General features: G+C 41.7%; 1 protein-coding gene across 3 annotated transcripts in view; it reads right to left on the reverse strand.

Moving 5' to 3' along the window:
- EPHA4 (EPH receptor A4) overlaps positions 1 to 19,340 on the reverse strand; it is a 188,542-nt gene that overhangs the window by 52,154 nt on the left and 117,048 nt on the right. For all 3 annotated transcript variants that reach the window (XM_006861878.1, XM_006861879.1, XM_006861880.1), the window contains one exon: positions 15,689 to 16,027. In XM_006861878.1, coding sequence (XP_006861940.1) covers positions 15,689 to 16,027 — 339 coding nt within the window. The remainder of the gene's footprint in view (positions 1 to 15,688; positions 16,028 to 19,340) is intronic.

Raw genomic sequence — 19,340 nt, forward strand, 5'->3', positions numbered from 1 at the left:
AAGGAAACTTTAGTTGCGAATCTATGTTGCTCTATGGTACTGAGAGGAGGTATTAGATGTGAATGTTGCTGGAGTAAAGCAAAGTGCAAGTTTGAGAAGTGATGGATGATACAATAAAATGTTACATGTATAAGGTAAAAAACAAGAGAGAAACAACAAGAAGAAAAAGACATTATTAGGGTGAAGTGTAGAGACTTCCTCATTTTTATTCCCAATTAGATTTTACTGCTCAGGAGTCGCAGAAAGTTCTGAACACAGAAAATCAAAAACCATTCACAAATATATCCATAAACCATAGAGCACTGAGAAACTGGGGTTTAGTACCACACTAAGGAAACCTGCTGAACTACATCAAAGTAGAACTGTGCTCCCTGGGGTTTTCAATGGCTGATTTTTTGGAAGCAGATTGCCAGGTTTTTCTTCCAAGGAACTTCTGGGTAGATTGGAACCTCCAGCCACCTGAGGGATGTCACTACTAGGAAGCTTCCCTTTTATCTGTATACAAATCATTCCCCAACTCTTTTCCAATTTTGTTTCTGGCTTGCTATGAAACCGGTGAGTGGAACAAAGAGAATGAAATACTTGCATTCAATTACAACTCATTGCATTGGAAAATGTTTCATAGACAAATGGTCACTGTATGCTAGTTTCTCCAAAAAAATGTGGCATCAAAATGATATTCTTGCAGCCCTCACATCTGAAACTCTATCTTTTTGGCAATTCTCTTAAAAGCTATGATATAGGTTAGGAATAGGAACATAATTGATGAGAAGGGATTTTAAGCTTGGGAATTTGCAGTTTTAGGATTTTTTTTTTTAATATTTAATTTTGGAGTATCATCCAGAAACTAGATTGTGTGTGCCAGATAGTTTAAACTCCTACAGGCATTACAAGACCAAGGCTGAAACAACTGAGCTATTAAATTTTAAAATGTTGTTAAGGCCAATAGATGTTTCCAACTGGCTCTATGCTTGAGAATCCAAGTTAACTTTTGTAGTCATAAGGAATAACAAAGAATGTATCAGGAATGCTGTTTGAGGACTTGACTTTTTTCTAAGTAGGGGAAGTGTGGCTTTAACAATTTGCTGAGGTGTGAAATTCAGTGTAACTGGTTCCAACCAGGAGTCAATCTGTAAATACCACAAGGACAGCATTAGAACAACATCTCACCTATGAAAAGGTGGTCCACAGCATGGCATCTGAGAACGACATTAGAGCACACTAGGAGAAGTTTTATGGAAGTTATTTTGTGTATGTTCTGAAATAGGAAATGGGGAATGGGCTTGAGGGAAAGAGAAAACGTCATGATCAAGAGTACTCCATAGGGTTAAAGTTGACCCATGATGACTTATAGTTACCAGTGAGATTTCAAAAAGTTTCTCATCTACCATTCTCCCCCAAACAATACACCTTCTAATGGGAATTCCCTTAATAAATCTCTTGTTCTTAGGTGCTGTTGAGTCATGCTTACAGTGACTCACAGTGACCCTATGCCCAACAGAACCAAACATTGCCTGGTTCTGTGCCAACCTCATAATTATTGCTACTTTTGAGCTCATTTCTGAAGCTACTGTGTCAATCCATCTCCTTGGGAGTCTTTCTTTTTCTTACTTATGCATTACCAAGCATGATACCTTATTCCAGGCACTGTTCCCTCCTGACAACCTGTCCAAAGAATGACACAAGTCTCATCATCCTGGCCTCTAAGGAGCACTCTCGTTGAACTTCTTCCAAGATAGATTGGTTGGTTCTGTTGGCAGCCCATGGTACTCTGAATATTCTCCTCCAACACCATAACTCAAATGCATCAGTTCTCCCAGTCTTCCTTATGCACTGCACAACTTTCACATGCATATGAGATAACTGGAAATATACCAGGGCTTGTGTCGGGCACACCTTAGTCCTCAAACTGGTATCTTTGCAGCAGATTTACCTAATGCATTATGTCTTTTGATTTCTTGGCTGCTGTTAAATTGTAGATCCAAGTAAAGTGAAGTCTTTGACAATTTCAATCTTTTCTCCATTTATCACGAGGTTATTTATTGGTCTGGCTGGTAGGATTTTTGTTTCCTTTACCTTGAGGTGCAACCCATACTGAAGGTTGAAGGCTTTGCGGCAGCTGACTTCCGTGACTACTTTGCATTGGTGTGTGCAAACAGGCCTGTAAAAGCATTGTATTGCTTTTAAACTTTCCGCCTGCTCTTCTGGGTTACAAGGAGACAGCCTACATTTTCCCAGAGGGAGATTTTGTGATATGTATTTGTTCCTGTTTTCAGTATACATGAAGCGGCAAGAACTCCTATGACATGCTATAATTCCAATTTCATTTTATATTGGGAGGGCTAAAAAAAACAAAACTTGGAACAGTCACTCAAAAAATCCCCAAGTCTCCAAAATCATTCTCCCCTTCAGCTCCTATAGTCCCCAAGAAGTACTGTAGGGGTAAGTAACTTTCCAAGGGCTTTAGCACAAGCAAGGGGGCCTACCCTTGCTGAAAATTGAAAATTTTCAGATGAGAAAAAAATGAAAGAAAGAAGTCCTTGATCATCTTGGAGAGTGAAAGTCACACTTGAAGAAGCTTTTTCTGGGTGCATTCTGAGTCCCTGTCTTGTTTACATGTGTGTCCTGGGCTTTGATAAAACTGTGCTTCCATTCACATTCACACTTATTATGCTAAAAAAAGATAAACTAGGGTTGATTCAGGAGGCAGATTTACAGCTTGAAGTATGTTTATCTAGGCAAACACAAACTCTCCAGGGAGTCATTGTGAGCTGGCCCCTTTTCAGGGTTTGCTGCACACAGTGAAGCTAGTTGGTAGGAGGCCCCTATTGAGCACCCACTGGGAAGCTGAAGTTCACTAGTTAAGTCTTCTTCATCTGTGCACATCTCAAAGTAAAAAGTCTCCAAGTAGGATTTTGTTTCATTACCTATCCAGCAGCCTTCATCCAAGAGGCTCTTCTGAAAATGAAGACCAGACTGCCTTAGACATTTATGCAGGTGATCATTAAAGGCGCCCTGGTGGTACTGTGGGGTAAGCACTGAACTGTTAACCCAAAGGTTGGTGGTTCAAACCCACCAAGTGTTTTGAAGGCAAAAGATAAGGTTGTTACCATTGAAGAATGAGAATCCTACGGAGCAGTTCTACTTTGTCCTACAGGGTCAGCAGGAGTCAGAAATGACTTCATGGTGGCTGGTGATTTTAGGTTTGGGCTTGTCATTTGGAAGGTTTGGGTTTATCAGGAGGAGAAGAGCGGTAAGAGTGTCCTTTCTCTTGTTACCATTCCCCTTCCATCCCAAAACCAACAGCAAAATAGAAAGAGAAAGTCACAATAATTTGATCCATAAAACACTCTATAGAGTCATTTTGTTTTAGAAAGCAGTCCTCATACTGTGTTAAGGAACAAAAAGAGGTTCCGAGGAGAACCACAGCATAATTCCTTTAGGCCAGGCTGAGCATTTTATCAGAAAAGGAAAGACAAAATTTCATGTTAGAGTTACTTCTAAATTTAGGTAGACCAGGGGACTTCAGAAACTTTGTGGGAAAACCCATTGGAACAGACATTGGATTTAAAAAAAAAAAAAAAATTTTTTTTTTCCTTGAGCTTTTTGATGCTCCCTGGTGGGTGTCAACATGGCCACCACTTTCCCAACTGGCCATATCCCCACAGTACTCTGAATACTGGACCTTCACATGGGGGGTCCCAACCAGAAGGGTCATTTCTCAATGAGAGTCATGGTATACACTTGTTCACTAGACAAGTGACCACACTGATGTCTGGCAACATTTCGGTTATCATCACTGGAAAGCCTGCAGATGTTGTCTTCTTCTGTCTGCACATTGCAAAGCACAGAAAGCATGTGGGGGCGGGGCCAAGGAGGAGGTGGTGACTATAGGTCTGGCTCATTAAAGAGCTCCTTAATCCTGGTGCAAAGATTTCGGCTTGTTTATCTTGACAGATTAGGTTCAAGATCTAGAAAATCCTTACAAGTCGGCACCTGACAACAACATAGAAAAATCCTTTCTTATTAGACATGGAACTCCATGCTGAACACCCACACCATAAACACAACACCTACACTTACATTTAGAAGATGTGGACAAACATTTTCATTAGTGATTGTAGATTTAAGATGATTCCTTGATGGGTTAGTTCTCTAGCACACTTTCAGGTTTTCAGTGTTTAAAGGTAAAGGGAAAAAAATATGTTTAAAGACATCAGTAGGGGGTTGATGGAAGCGCTGCTGATAAAGTTTCTCTGGATCTCTCAAGGATGCGTAATTGCAGATTGGACTCTAAAGTCTCTTCTGGTGGTTCAGAAGAGATGGTAATTAACATAGCTAGTTGGAGTAACAACTCCATCATTTAGAAGTCCATCGGAAACCTTTGCAAGCCCTGTTTCTCATCTCGGCCAGCCCCTGATTTTTTAAAAATCTTTTCATAGTGTCACCAAAGGCTACACTGGCTGGCGGTAATGTTCAATGTAACTAGCCCAATCTGGAGAAATGAAAAAGGAATCCGAATTATACTGTCAAGAGTGCGGAGAGAATGATGCTGATGAATGGACTGCCCTTCTCACAAATTAACATATGTGTATATTTATGTAAGCGTGACAGAGAAGGAGTCCGGAGAGTAGTCTTAGCTCTGGGTATATAAATAAAACCTTCATTTTCTTAGAGTGGAACTTTCACATCTTAAAACAAAACAAAACAACGCAAACCCAGCTTTTACTTTATGTGCAATAATTGCAAGTAGGCTCCACAGAGAGGTCATTTGTCTACGCTGTCCACTCAGCCTTGAAGCTGGGGAATTTCGTGGGTTCCTTGGGAAAGCTTTTACTTTTCTTCTCACCAAGACTTGGGGTTCCCATCCTGAATCCAAATTCATAGACCCTGGTGGCACACACAGGAGGCTGAACCACAGTTTAGCTACTGGCTTGTCTTAATTATGAACATATTTAGTGAATATGCTTAATAATTATACTGGTGGCAATCACATCCCATAGAAAAGGCATTCTTTTTGGTATAAAGTTAGAATCACCGAGATTTGTCTTTCCTTGGAGAAAGAAAAAAAATGCGATACATGTTTTATAAATGTACATTTCATAGGCATTTTGAGTTTGACCAGGGCTGGATCAGAGCTATTAATGAGAAAACCACTGCGTGCTTGCTCCGGCCCATAATTCCACATGCACAATAAGGACTCTTCATCCAGCTAATACCATTTAAGGTCCTACCCACAAGGTCAGTGGTTCAAACCCAGCAGATGCTCCACGAGAGAAAGATGAGGCTGTTTGCATCTATAAAGATTTGCAGTGTTGGAAACCACTATAGGATCTCTACCAAATAACCATTACATGTGGGTAACCACTACATCAAAGGAGCCCTGGAGCTACATTAAGCACAGGCTGATGCTTCAAGCCCATTCAGCAGTTAAGTTGTTAAGTGGTGTTGAATCTGGTCTGACTCATAGGGACCCCATAAAGGGTTTCCAAGAAGTGGCTGGTGAGTCTGAATTGCCTAATTTACGGTTCAAACCTATCTTGCAGTCCAGAGCTTAATCCTATAGCATTATACCAGGACTCCCCTGCAAGCCAGTTTTATTCCATCAGTAAATTGCCTCGATGGTGACTAACAACAATCATTGCATAGGTGCAAACAGTTATGATGGAAGGTTGGCACCTTAGAAAGCAAATGTGGCCATCAGCTTCCAAAACGTCACAGCCGTGACAACCACAGAGCATCTCTGCTCTGCACACATGGGATTGCTGTGAGTCGGAATCAACAGTGACAACCACCACCACATACTACACCACCACAAAGTACTAATGTTGTTGTTATGTGCTGTGGAGTCGCTTCCAACTCATAGCGACCTGTACAGGGTTTCTGAGGCCATAAATCTTTATAGGAGCAGAAAGCCTCATCTTTCTCTAGCAGGAAGACAATACAAACAGCTCTTCAGCAAAACATCTTAATAGAATTGCCTTAAAAGCTGAAGAAGGTTTTAATGTATCTTTAGAAAAGATATCTTTGTTTTATAGTTTTCCCTAGCTCTGTATTCCTGGCTGTGTGTTTTTGTTTTTTTTTTTTTCTTTTTTGGTTAAAATTCCTAAGTATAAGAAAAAATAACATGATTTATGCGAGATCAAAGGCAAACGAGAACACTTTTTTGGTGAGAGAACCGTGTAAAAGACCAGAACACATGACTGTTTAAAAGAAAATTGTTGCCAGCATCCAGGACTTCTCAAACAGCATAAAGAACATACACTTTAACGAAAACCAGAACATGGCCTCATCAGAGGTCAACATGTTTCACATTATACGTTCAGACCCGAGTGTCATTTGGAAAAGATTTGCAATACAGCAAAACCCGTGGAATCTGGGAGCTGGGTAAGATAGAAATCTGTCAGAAAAGGAAAACTCAAAATATTTTCCCCTAACAGAAAGAGAGAAAGGTTGTAAGATGGCACCCAGTCAAAGGCGGAAAACTTTCAAGACCTAGAAAAATGAGGTACACATCACCATTTCTCTAAGCACGCTTTCTGACACAGGACACCACCAGCATTTCAACATCTATCCAGTTTTCTTTCTCTTTTTTTGATTGAATAATCCAGAGGAAGGTCTGACAAACGTTTTCTGTAAAAAGCACTGTAGCTAATGTTTGACTTCGTGAGCCATTCATTCTCTGGGAAATTGAACAAACTCTATCCTTGATGGAAGCAGTCAGAGACGCTACGTAAAGAAATGATGGTGGCTGTGTCCCGAAACTATTTAAGGACGCTGAAATGTCATTTTAGATCATTTTCAAAGGTCACAAAAGATGAGTCTGCTTTTGAATGTTTCTAGTCATTAAGAAATGTAAAAACCCTTCTTAGCAGTATAAAAAGAGATGGCAGGTTGGACTTTGCCGCATGGACCATAGTTTGATCATCTCTGCCTTGTTGTTGTTATTAAGTGCCTTTGAGTTGGTTCTAGGATGCCTTAAAAATATCACAGGATTCTCTTCTTTTCAAACTTCTAGGGAAACCTTGAACCCGGATCCTATCTCATCTGGACGAGCATTCCATTGACTAGTTAAACCAACTGCCGTGGAGTTGAGTCCAACTCATGGTGACCCCATGTGTATCAGAGCAGAACTGTGCTCCAAAAGATTGTCAATGAATGATCTTTTGGAAGTAAACTGCCAGACCTTTCTTCCAAGGTGCCTCTGGGTGAACACAAACTTTCAATGTTTTGGTTAGCATTTGCACTGCCCAGGGACTCCAGCATTCCAGTACAAGTCCCCAGACCATTAATACTGTGTTTTCTGCTTATGCCTTTGACCTTAAACCATGTTCAGGACCACTCCAGAGCTGCCCCTCCCTCATGCTTAGCTATGAGCCCAGCAAGTCATTATGGTCATCTTGTGATTGATTGAATTCTTTCTTAACAGGCCACACTGGCCTTGTCAACAGCTAGCGTTTCTTCAGGTCCTGTTCTCCTCTCCGACTTCATTCCACATAGTCCCCTTAGCTGATTTCTCTCAGTCTAGTAAGAGGTAGAATTTATGCACACTCACTCCCTACCTATTGACATGGTTAGGGTCCAAAGACCAAATTATGTGGAAACAGACGTTACGTGAAAACAGGGAACAACCACATCAGGTCACAAAATAGAGGCCAACTACCTAGTAACGTATCTGCCAAAGCACTGAGACGCATCGTCCAGGTTGGCACATGACCAGCACAGCCAGAGTTATTCTCGGCTCACAGTTTGGCCTTTGTTGCTACCAAATAGCAAAAGAGTTGGGTATCAGATTTTTGTACTATTTCAGCAAATCTTATATAGGGTCTCTATGAGTCAACAGCATGCAACACAAGAAGAAAGTACATCCAAAACGTCGAAGAACGGGTGGATAACGAAGCCAAAGTAATTTGCACACGTCCTTCCTAAAGCTCTGTTCTGATTCCATTATTTGTAGGGTTGGGATTTTTTTCATTTTTGTACTTGTTATTTTTTCATACCACACAAAAAAGATATAAAACCTCCAAAACCCCTGTCTCGACCCTGCCTAATGCAGAGTACCTAACTCAATTGCTCAACTATTTCCCCTTGCCCCCACCATTTCCCTGAAGCCTTCCTCTTACTATTTGGGAGACAGGTAGCAATTATACTCAGTGGGGCTGAGAATTCCCACTGTTTCCCATTTATCCCACTCAAATAACATAATGTGTCTAATTAAAAGATGGCAGAGAGAGAGAGAATGGGAACTTCCCAGTTGAGTAATGAAAGACAGTGCGCTTCTTGTCCTTAGTTATTTTCTTTCTCTACTCATTATTTTGGCTTTATTAAAATGTACCACGACTTGACAAAGCAAGTTAACCGATTTGTTTTTATTGTAAATAAATGTGTTAATAACAACCATGAACTAAGTATCTACTATGTGATGCACGGTGGCATTAAAGCAAGATGTAATGCCACTTTATTGTCACGGTGCTATCTCCTTGGCATTTTCTTTTTTTTTTGTCTAATCTCTGAGAACAATGCCGGTCTCACAAGAACATGGTTCACTTCATGGCAAAATAACTGGGAAAGGATTCACAAGAGGCTTTGCAAGACCCTTCAGAACTTTCTGCCGTTAGAGAGTCGGCTGGGAGCCATATGTTGCACACACAGAGCAGTCCAACCACAGCAACATGAAACCTCCCCATCTTTGCTGAGCCACAAGCCGGCCGGACTGCAGTCATGGGGTCTGTTTTTCAAATAAACAGAATACTTAAAGCAGGGCTTCCCGATGCTGGGATCACACACAGGCCTCCTTGTTTTGCATTTAGTTTTATTGTGTTTCTCAGATATTGTATTCTCTTTTGGTTGTTTTTGTTTTTATAAATTGGAGGTTTCTCTTCACCCCACATTGAGCAAGTTAACAGCACGATTTCCCCCGACAGCAGATGCTCACTTCATGTCTGTGTCACATGTTGGTAAATTGCACAGTATTTTCAGCTCTTTCATAATGCTATTTTTGTATATTTAGTAGACTACAGTATAGTGTAGATGTAACTTACAGTGTAAACAAAACTGGTTTGGAACCCCTCCCCACCCAAATTTGTGTGACTCACTGTATCGTGATATTCGCTTTACTGCAGTGGTCTGGACCCCAACCTGCAGTGTCTCCACTGGATGCCTGAGTGGGCATTTTGGAATGGATGATTTGGTGGCACATTTAGCAGCATCCCTGGTCTCTACACACTAGATACCCACACCACCGCGCCTCATAACTAAAAATCGTCTTCTGGCATTGCCAAAGTTGTCCAATTCAGAAGCACTACACTCGAGGTAAAGGCAGCCTCATGCTTTGCCCTTCAAAGTAGTTACCTTGGCAGGATGAGTCTGAGGCGGTCTGCTGAAATAGTTTTGTTTTTCCCACTCTTGAAAATGCCATCAAAGTCAGTGTGTCTGAGCCTCATAAGAAAACAAGCCTTACTTCTTCCTGCTCGTAGCTATTAGCTTTGGAAAAGAGCTCAGAAATGACAGAGGTTCCAATACAACACCAACTACAATTTGAACTTCTCCAAACTCAGAGTGTATTTGTCACTGGGACAAATTTGTCCCTAATCTCTTGCTTTCATTGTAAAGGCTCAACAATGGTGTTACAATGTACAAATGAAAAACCAAACATGGTAATCAAAACACCTGGGTGTATTTGGGGGTTAGTGGAGAACACCACCCCACAAAGGGGTTCATAATTATTAAAAAAACAAAACCACACCATACATACCTAGAGTAAGGTCTAACTCCAGAGCTGTAACACATGGCATAGGTGGAGTGTGTGTAGGGGAGAGTACATAGTAAAAACTGTCCCTTTATGAGATCGAGGGACACAACAGGCTCGAACACAACACTACTTATAAACTTATAAGTGTGGTGCAGAACTAGACAGTGTTTGGTTCTGTTGTACATAGGACAGCTCTGAGTCAGAACTGATTCAATAACACCTAACGACAATGGGGTCCTGGTGTGGCGATGTAGGATAAGCATAGGACCTCAAGGTTCATTTGAAATGCAAGGTCGATGGTTCAAAGTCACCAGCCACTCCTTGGAAACCCTATACAGGGCCACTATAAGTCAGAAGCAACTTAACAACAACAATAGCCACCATAGACAAGCCTTGGCAGCGTAGTGCTTAGGAATATGGTTGCTAATCAAAACGTTGTCTATTTAAACCTACCAGCTACTCCACAAGAGAATGAGGTGACGGTCTGTTTTGGTAAGATTATAGCTATGAAGCGTCTATGGGGCGGTTCTACTATTGTAGTAAGGTGCCATCAAGTTGGTTCCGACTCACAGCAACCCTGCATGAGGCTGTAAATCTTTATAGAAGAGCAAAAGCCTCGTCTTTCTCTCAAGGAGCAGCTGGTGGGTTTGAACTGTCAGCCTTTTGGTTAGAAGTCCAGTGCCACACCGGGGTTCCTGTAGGGTCGTTATTAGGCACAATCGGCTGACGGCTATGGCCTTGGTCTGATTTTTGCTGGCAGTTATCACGGCATATTTAGCAAACACACTTAGTGTTCTGTTGCTTGACCTGAAAAACCTTGGTATGAGTATAGAGTTATCTCTCTCAGTAATGCACTCTGTATCCATGTACCCGATTGGGTTCAATGAAGTCAAAAGCACACTGAAGAAAAGCCATCTAGAAAACCAATTGCCCAGCAGTCTGCTTATCTCTGTTTCATAAACTTCAGGACCATCTCCTCTTAAAAGCCAAAACCGTTGCTAGAGGAAGAAAGGGAAATGCATCCACTCCTCACTTTCTCACATGGGTAGGTTTCAAAAGACCTGGTGGTTATGAAAAAAAATCGATGTTATGTGGAAATGGAGGGTGACAACATCAGATCATACAATGAAGGATGACTATGTAATTCCATACAGCCAAACCACGGACAGCTATGCTACAGGCAAGTTGACATGTGACTTTAACCAGTACAGCCACCGTTACAGTCATTCAAATGTGTTACTGCCAGGTGTGGATGATTATTGTAAAGTCGGCAAGTGAGGAGTAGGAGTAATGTGTTCTCAAGGAGAATTTCATTCTGTTCCTTTGGGAGTGTAATCTGCAGGGGAAATCCCACTCTCCTTGTCTCCAGTTTTACATAGTGAGACTTCAGCTGGAGTAAACCACACCCCACACCAACCCCTCCCCACCCCCTGGTCTACAGAGCTGGGGTGATGTCTCATTAAGGAATTTGGAAGGAGGTACTATGCCCTTGGACTCTCTGGGTGCTGCAAAAGTTTAATGTGCTCAGCTGATAACTGAAAGGTTGAAGGTTCAAGTATACCTGGAGGCAGTTACAGCCATGAAAACTCTATGGAGCAGAGTTTTCCTCTAACACACAGAGTCGCTGTGAGTCAGAATGGGTTGTTTATACTCTGTCCTCAGCTTGGTTCTCTCTTCAACCTGCCAACGTTGGCAGGGAATGAATTTGAACCTCTCTCCATTGTCCCTTCTAGAAATGTTAGCAGGATCCTCTGTCAACCCACTGAGCTGTAAGTGGCAAGTCCTTTTGGTCACTTACAGATAGCTCTTTCCATGAGTTTGTCAGCCATAAAGCTGACAGTGTGATTTCCCTTTATCTTATCTTAGGTGTCCGCTGGTTTTGGTCTCAGGAAGGGTAAGACAAGGTGTTACATATTAGCCCCTTAAAGCCCAACAGTAAGATTTGGGTTGGAATGGTTTAAACAGCAGTGTGAGATCACCAGTCCACTCACACCATAGTCAACAACGAAATCACCAGAAGGCTGGCTTAGAACTCAGGGCAGTCCCATCAGTGGAGTACAACTGTGCTCCATCGGATTCTCAGAGGCAGATTTTTCTTCTTGAGGTGTCGCTGGGTAGAATCAACAGTTTGGTTAGCAGCCAAACATATGAACCAATTATGTCATCCAGGGATGCCCCTAAGGACCAAAGCCCAGCTAAATCTGTATCTACATACCCAAAGCCTCACAAAAGGGAAAACGACCAAGACCAATGAATGAATGAATGAATGAATGAGTGCCACTAATGATCGAGACGAGCCCTGGCTGCAACAGAAAGGTCAGTGGTCGGACTGTATCAGCAGCTCCACGGAAGAAAAGATCTGGCCTTCTACTCTGCTGTGCAGGGTCAATATGAGTCAGAAACGATATAGCACACAACATGCATGATCTCGTCTTTGTACAGGAAAGCAAAGTTTACTTTTAGCAATATGACTCTTAATCCTGAGATTTACGCATCCTTGTTTTACATTAACTTCCATGAGTCGTTTCATCTTCATGGAGTTGTTCCTCATCTGTTCAGATCTCAAAGGTAATGACGGCAGAACCAGGAGTTCTAAGCCCTCTTTGATTATTATTATTATTTAAACACACAGAAAAAATAAGTAAGACCAGCATATTACTACTGATCATAGGAAGGACCCTAGGAAACAGCCAAGAGGGACGGGAGAGGCCCCAGATGATACGGATGAACACTCATTACTTCTAGATTGAGGCCTCCTGACCTATAGAAAAATCCTTAAGGAATTTAGTTTAATGAAATGGTAGGAACAAGCACAATTAGAATGTAATTGTGTGTACGTAAATATACTGAGCGGAGGAGCTCTGATGAAGTTTATGGTTGCTGCATCCTCCCAGAATTTTGGCCTTCGTTATTAATTTGCACGACTATGAAGAAAAGGTTTGTTAATCAAAGAGAGACTATCCCGATGATTTTGAGTGAATGAACGCCAAATTACAGGAGGATAATGAGGCAGGGCTACGCACACAGTTCTCTGCTAAACGAAAGCTTTCTGGCTGGCCACATAGGAGGTCTCCTTATTGAAAGATTTATTTTTAATTTTGAACAGCTTCCCAGCATTACCCTTCATGAAAATTAAAATAAGGGGCTGGAATTTTGTCTTATTCAGCAAAGCTCCTAGCTGCATTTTTCACCAAGGCAGAGACAACCTCATTGTGTCACAAGAACTCCCTGTCCACCTTCCTTCTAGATGTAAAAGAATTATATCTTCGCGTCTACATAAAACTACTTTGCTTTTTTCTTTTCTTTTTTTTTTTTTTTTTTAACCCCAATCTCAAGTAATGTTTTTGTACATTTTCTCTATTGGATGGATTTCCGTCTTTTTTGTGTGCTCTTTGGACCTTCTGGCCTGGGAGGAGCAGACATAATCACTTGGCTTAAATCCATAAATATAGAAAGAGGCATAGGATTCTGCCCCCTCATTCTGTGGGAGTCAGTTCTCCCCGCAAATTGGTGGGAGCTAGCGCTGTCCTCAGCTAGTCTCCCAGGTACTATTTTCTGCCAAAGAGAATGACTTCACCTTGTACTTCTGAAGCTTTTAAAAGGTCCAGTCCCCGTATTAATTTGCTTGAGAACATGAAACTGTGATGTGTTTACAGTCAGCTGAAAAGGTACATGATTAGAACAAAAGAATATACTGACTGTGCTGTAAGCCAGATGTGCCCCGCTGTAGGATCAGCACTGGACTGCTAACCGCAAGGTTGGTGGTTCAAACCCACCAGCTGCTCCCTGGAAACCTTGTACAGAGTTGCCATGAGTCAGAACCATCTTAACAACACTTAACAATGACATAAACCAAATACTTCCAGGGGTCCAGAGACCATTCTGCTCAGCTCTGGCTCCTTCTAAGTCACACTGGCACTAATGCATATTACCAGAATCTGTGATAACTAACTTCATTTGTGATAATAAATAAAATATTAACAATCACAGAGTACTGTGTTTTTGTTGTTAAGTGCTGGTTCTGACTCATAGCGACCCTATGTAGGGTGTTCAAGGAACAGCTGGTGGGTTTGAACCACCGAACAGCGCACCTTGCAGTTAGCAGTCCAGTGCTTATCTTACAGCACCACACCAGGACTCCTAAATCATACTATTCTTAGTAAAAAAGAATGACCACTGGTGGTGTTCACACCGAAGTGTAGAACTGAGAAACAAAAACATTAGCAGAGGATCTGTTCACGTACCACGTATTTAAAGAGATTGCTGTCATTGGTAGCACAGAAGCTATTTTCCGGGAAGATTTGCCATTTTAGCTGCAGGTTAAACTCTTTCCCAAGTCTGAAGTTTATTCTAAAGAGTTCAGGGCAAAGTGGAAAAACACTGGCTTTGGATTGGGACCCCGGAATACTCACAACTCCAAGATCAATTAGTGCAGATATTTTACTTCATAATTGAGTGCACTTACTGAAACATTCATTTAAGAGGAAAGTGCAGTAAGCGGTGATAGAATTGTTGGCAAATTTATAATCCTTTTTCAGCGCTGTTTGTTATCCTTAAGAGCCTCACAAAACGACACACCACAGTTCTTCCCACCCCCACACTCCTCTCTTAACTCTCCAGAAGTAACAGGGAGTTGGCAATGTCAAAAGCCTGGTGGAGATCCAGAATGGAAAATGAGTAGGAAAAGGATGGAAAGTCTGTCAGGCAAAAAAAAATGGGGATGAATGGGTCAGAGTTAGAGCCGAGAAATCTAGATTCTGCTTTGCATCTTTACAAAACATTTGATAGTCAAGATTTTCTAGGAGATCTGCAATTAATTCAATAAAAACATCTGATGTGCAGCAAACGTTTTGTAGTCATCTGAAGAAGGCAGGCACACAGGATACGGAGCACGGCCACCCTCTGGGGTTGTCAATCAGAAATTCTACATAAAAGTAGCTGCTGAACTCGCATGTATCTTACAGCCAACTGCGTCACCCACAAAGAAAAAGGTATTCAGATAAACCATTCATCGTTCAGAAATTTACAAGACAATTTTAGTATAGGTGGCGTGTAGATGGTTTTTTAAAATTTTACATTAAGAGAAAAACAAAATCATAGCTGCTAATGCTTTTGTTGGAACGAACACATACTCTGTAGTGGTAAAAGGCCATTGCAGACACCCAAATACTCTACAAAAGCTCTGATGTCAATCTTGGACCTTCCAGTGGAAATGGCTGATGAACACCCTATGCAAGAATACGAACAGCTCACTAGACCATGTGGGCTTTCAACCAGACAGTCTTATTCTCCACAACACCTAGTACAGGGCACCCAAAAAATAACTGAGGAATGAATAAGCATCATTCTAAGTATCTTAAAATCCAAGATGCTACTTTGAGGACCAAGGTGCACCTGACTCAAGTCCTGGTATTCTCCAGAGCCTCATTCATATGCGAAAGTTAAACCATGAATAAGACTGCAGAACTGATGTCTGTGAATTATGGTGTTAGTGCAGAATACTGACTATACCATGGTCTGCCAGAGACTGAAACTACTCTGTCTTCACAGAATTATAAGCAGAATGCTTCTTAGAAGGGAAGATGGTGAGATTTGTCTCATGTACATGTTTATCAGAAGAGATCGATTCCCAGAAGTTAGAGGGTAAGCGAAAAAGAGGAAGACCCTTAACAAGATGAACGGACATAGTGGCTACAACAATGTGCTCAAATATATGAACAACTGTGAGGATGGCAGAGGAACCGGCCAAAGTTCTCTTTGTTGTATATACAGTCGCTACAAGGTGGAACCGACCTGATGGCACTTAATAACACGTATCTTTTATAACACAGCTCCAAGATGCACAGTTAGATCTATGTGGTTCTACTTTAACGGTAGAACTTTAACACAGGCATCTCAGCTCATTCCAATCATACAATAAAATAGCCTGGCTCCTACCTGCTTGGTTCGTGGTCACAGTGACAGACACTGATTGATCCGGGCTAGGATTATACTTGGACACTCCATTCACTGCCCAGATTTCAAATGTGTAGTTGGTATGAGCTAGGAGGTCAGTGATGGAGACCTTGGTGGTCTTCAGGCCATTCTGCTGAGGGGTATAATGGACACCACTCCCGCAGGGTCGGCACTTGCTGGGGTCACCAGCTCCACATTTCTTGCAGACCACATTGTAGGAAATGTCCTGACGGCCACCTGTGTTCTGAGGACTGCTCCATTCCAAGTTCACTGATGTCTCATTGACGTTTGAAATCAAGTTGAGAGGAGCAGATGGCGGGCCTGTAGAAACAAAAAAATATGTATGATCACACCAAGAACTGAAAATATCCTCTCAGAATTTCTCAGAGCTTAGACTGTGCTCTGTAGCTACAGGAAGTAAGGTAGACCTGTTTGGCAAAGAATCCAAATAGCAAAGCATGCCAGCAGAGAGATCTTTAGAAAGAACAATATGATAGACGGCTGTACAGGTAAATGTCGTTCTCATTCTTGTACAAACAGATCTAGCTTCAACTGCTGCTCTAAGACATGAAGCAACCCTACATCAAATGGGCTTCGAGCCTAGGCGTCTCCCTTTGAAGTATGAAGAAAACAACTTAATTTATCTAGCCTCAATCTTATCATCTGAAAAACGGGTATAAGAATATGATTCTAGTTCCTGGAGTTGTTGTGTGATTCCAACAAATTAATATTTACACACTCGTTTTGAAGATAAATGATGATTCCTAAGTGTATCATGGAGTCCTGGTATAGCGCTCTCAGATAAGCACTGGACCGCAAGGTTGTTTGAATGCAAGGGCGGCGGTTCAAACCCACCGGCCACATTGGAAAACCCTATGCAGGTTCTCTATGAGTCAGTCTGTGACTCAATAGAACTTAACAACAACAACAACAACAAGTATATTATGTAATCAATATGAAATAAAATTGATAGAATTGTATAGATATACCCCTCAGCATAGCACTTGGTGGGAAAGGTGATTCTGAGGAATTCCTTGAAACTGGTTTAGCCCAGCTGCAGAGATGGTAAAGATAACAGTTACTAAAAGGCAGGGACTGTTCAAGGTTCCCAGGCCCCTCCTCCCATCCTCCAACTGACCAGGGCTGCACCAGGCAGGTGCTCATTCCCACCAACATCAAAGACTTTCCCAAATATGAAAGGTGACCATGCTTGTTTTGAGATAGAGCTGGTGACTAGGAAGTTACTTGTTACTTTGAAAACATAACCTCTTAGTGTAGACTATTCTTTAAATACCAAGAAGTCTTCACACAGACTGAACTTCAAGTAGAAGAATCATGGTGAGTGAAGACAGAGGGATATTCTTTGTCTGAGCTAGTTCCAAAGGTTTAAAGACACCTGCCACCTACTAATGAAAAATATTTACTTAATATGACAGTTGAAAAGTTTCATTTGTCTTTTTCCTTTCTGTCTTCTGAGAGAAGAGTCAAAATAAGTTTTAATGAAAACTTGACGTTTCTTACTAGCTCTAGACGATTGCTCACCTAGGTGGAGTGACTATTTTGAGGGACACGTTTTCCTCAGGAAAAGAAAATTAACTAGAGGCCCACAGGAATGTGGGAGAAGCCAGACGTAGTCCACTACAATGCAATACACTCTTCAAAGGTAGCCATTGAGAGAGAATTAGAAGAGGCAACCTACACACCTACACAGAGTGTTTTACTCACCACATTGACTATTTAGTCCATGGTGAACGGTGACAGGATTTTGATAATAAAAACATTAGGAATGATGACTAATTCTCGCATGCTCTTCACACAGCTTAATTTAAGACGTGACTTAAAAAATATATACAGACACTCCCCATGCATACTTGGAACTGCTTATCAACAACCTCTGAGTATTAAGATCAGCTCCAACCTGTGAACCTAAAAGAAAAATAATGGTATAAAATTTGGGTGATATTCTACACAGATGCTCCCATTAAAAAAAAAAAAAAAAACTACAAATTTCTTTTATGTTTAGACTTCAAATTTGTGTCCACCCATGTCCTTTAGCACAGTGATTCCAACAAACATATGGGTTCTGAATAAATGAAGATTATTATTCAAAATCATAGCTCAGAGTCATGAATGAATGCAGCAGCTCCCTATGATAAGCACTGGACTGCCAAGTACAAGGTTGGTGGTTCAAATAAACCCATTGCTCATTGAGAGAAATATGAAGCTTTCTGCTCCCACAAAGATGTACAGCCTCAGAAACCCTATACAGGGTGGCTATGAGTCGGAACCGACTGGATGACCCAAGATCTTCGGTGATTTTATCTACAAATGCTGTTTATCTTGTACTATTATTATTATTCATGATGCTATAAAAAATTGAGAGAAAGGAATGAAAGATTTCACATTCAAAGTATCCTCCCTCTCGTAAAACAATAGAGACTGCACCTCCAGAATTGGGTTTTCCATAGAGCTCAGAAGAATCAATCCCATGAGAAGAAATGTAGATGTATCCAAAATGGTGTTAAGAATGTCACTTTCTTTCATGGTGTTGTTAAAGGTAGTCACATTGGTTCCAACTCATACCCTGTATAGGCTTTCCAGGGAGCAGCTGACCTTGTGGTTCTCAGTGCTGATCATACAGCGCCACACCACATTTTTAAATATCTATGTAACCAGTGCTCCTCAGAACTGATGAGGTGGCACTGAACAACAGTATATCCAAACTGAAAAATCAGAAGGGTTAGAATCTACAACAAAGAGTATCACACAGAACAGTAACATGAATCCTGTAAAATGATTGCAAAAAACAACAACAACCATGCTTATGGCCCATCAAGGGGATTAGACAGCCTGCTAAGAATGCAAATCAGGTGCATGGAATCCCTGTGGGGCCCTGCTGTTGTTAAGTGCCATCTAGGAGGTTCCTACTCATAGGGACCCTGTATAGTGTTTCAGAGGAGCTATGCTGAGCTGGAACAACAGATCTTGCTTTAAACTGACCTTGCAGACCAGCACATTAACCCACAGTGCCACAGCAGGATACCCTGTGGGGATGGGATCATGCATAAAGGTACATGGAACCCTAAAGAGGGCAATGGTCAGTTTTGCCATATACTAAGCTTAAAAGAAAGTCAATTTCAGAGTAGAGGGAAGAACCTTACTACTACCAACAAGAAGAGCTGTAAGTAGAGTGCATCCTTTAGACTTGGGGTCCTTGAACCAAGAACCTCATAGACCAAAGGAGCTGTAACACCTGAGAAGGAGCTGTAACACTGGGGAAGGAGCTCTAACACTGGAGAAGGAGCTGTAACACTGGGGAAGGAGCTGTAACACTGGGGAAGGAGCTCTAACACTGGGGAAGGAGCTGTAACACTGGGGAAGGAGCTCTAACACTGGGGAAGGAGCTGTAACACTGGGAAAGGAGCTGTAACACTGGAGAAGGAGCTGTAACCCTGGGGAAGGAGCTGTAACACTGGGGAAGGAGCTGTAACACTGGGGAAGGAGCTGTAACACTGGAGAAGGAGCTCTAACACTGGGGAAGGAGCTCTAACACTGGGGAAGGAGCTCTAACACTGGGGAAGGAGCTCTAACACTGAGAAAGGAGCTGTAACACTGGAGAAGGAGCTGTAACACT

The sequence above is a fragment of the Chrysochloris asiatica genome, unplaced genomic scaffold, assembly GCF_000296735.1.
Source record: "Chrysochloris asiatica unplaced genomic scaffold, ChrAsi1.0 scaffold00044, whole genome shotgun sequence".
Taxonomy (NCBI): Eukaryota; Metazoa; Chordata; class Mammalia; order Afrosoricida; family Chrysochloridae; genus Chrysochloris; species Chrysochloris asiatica.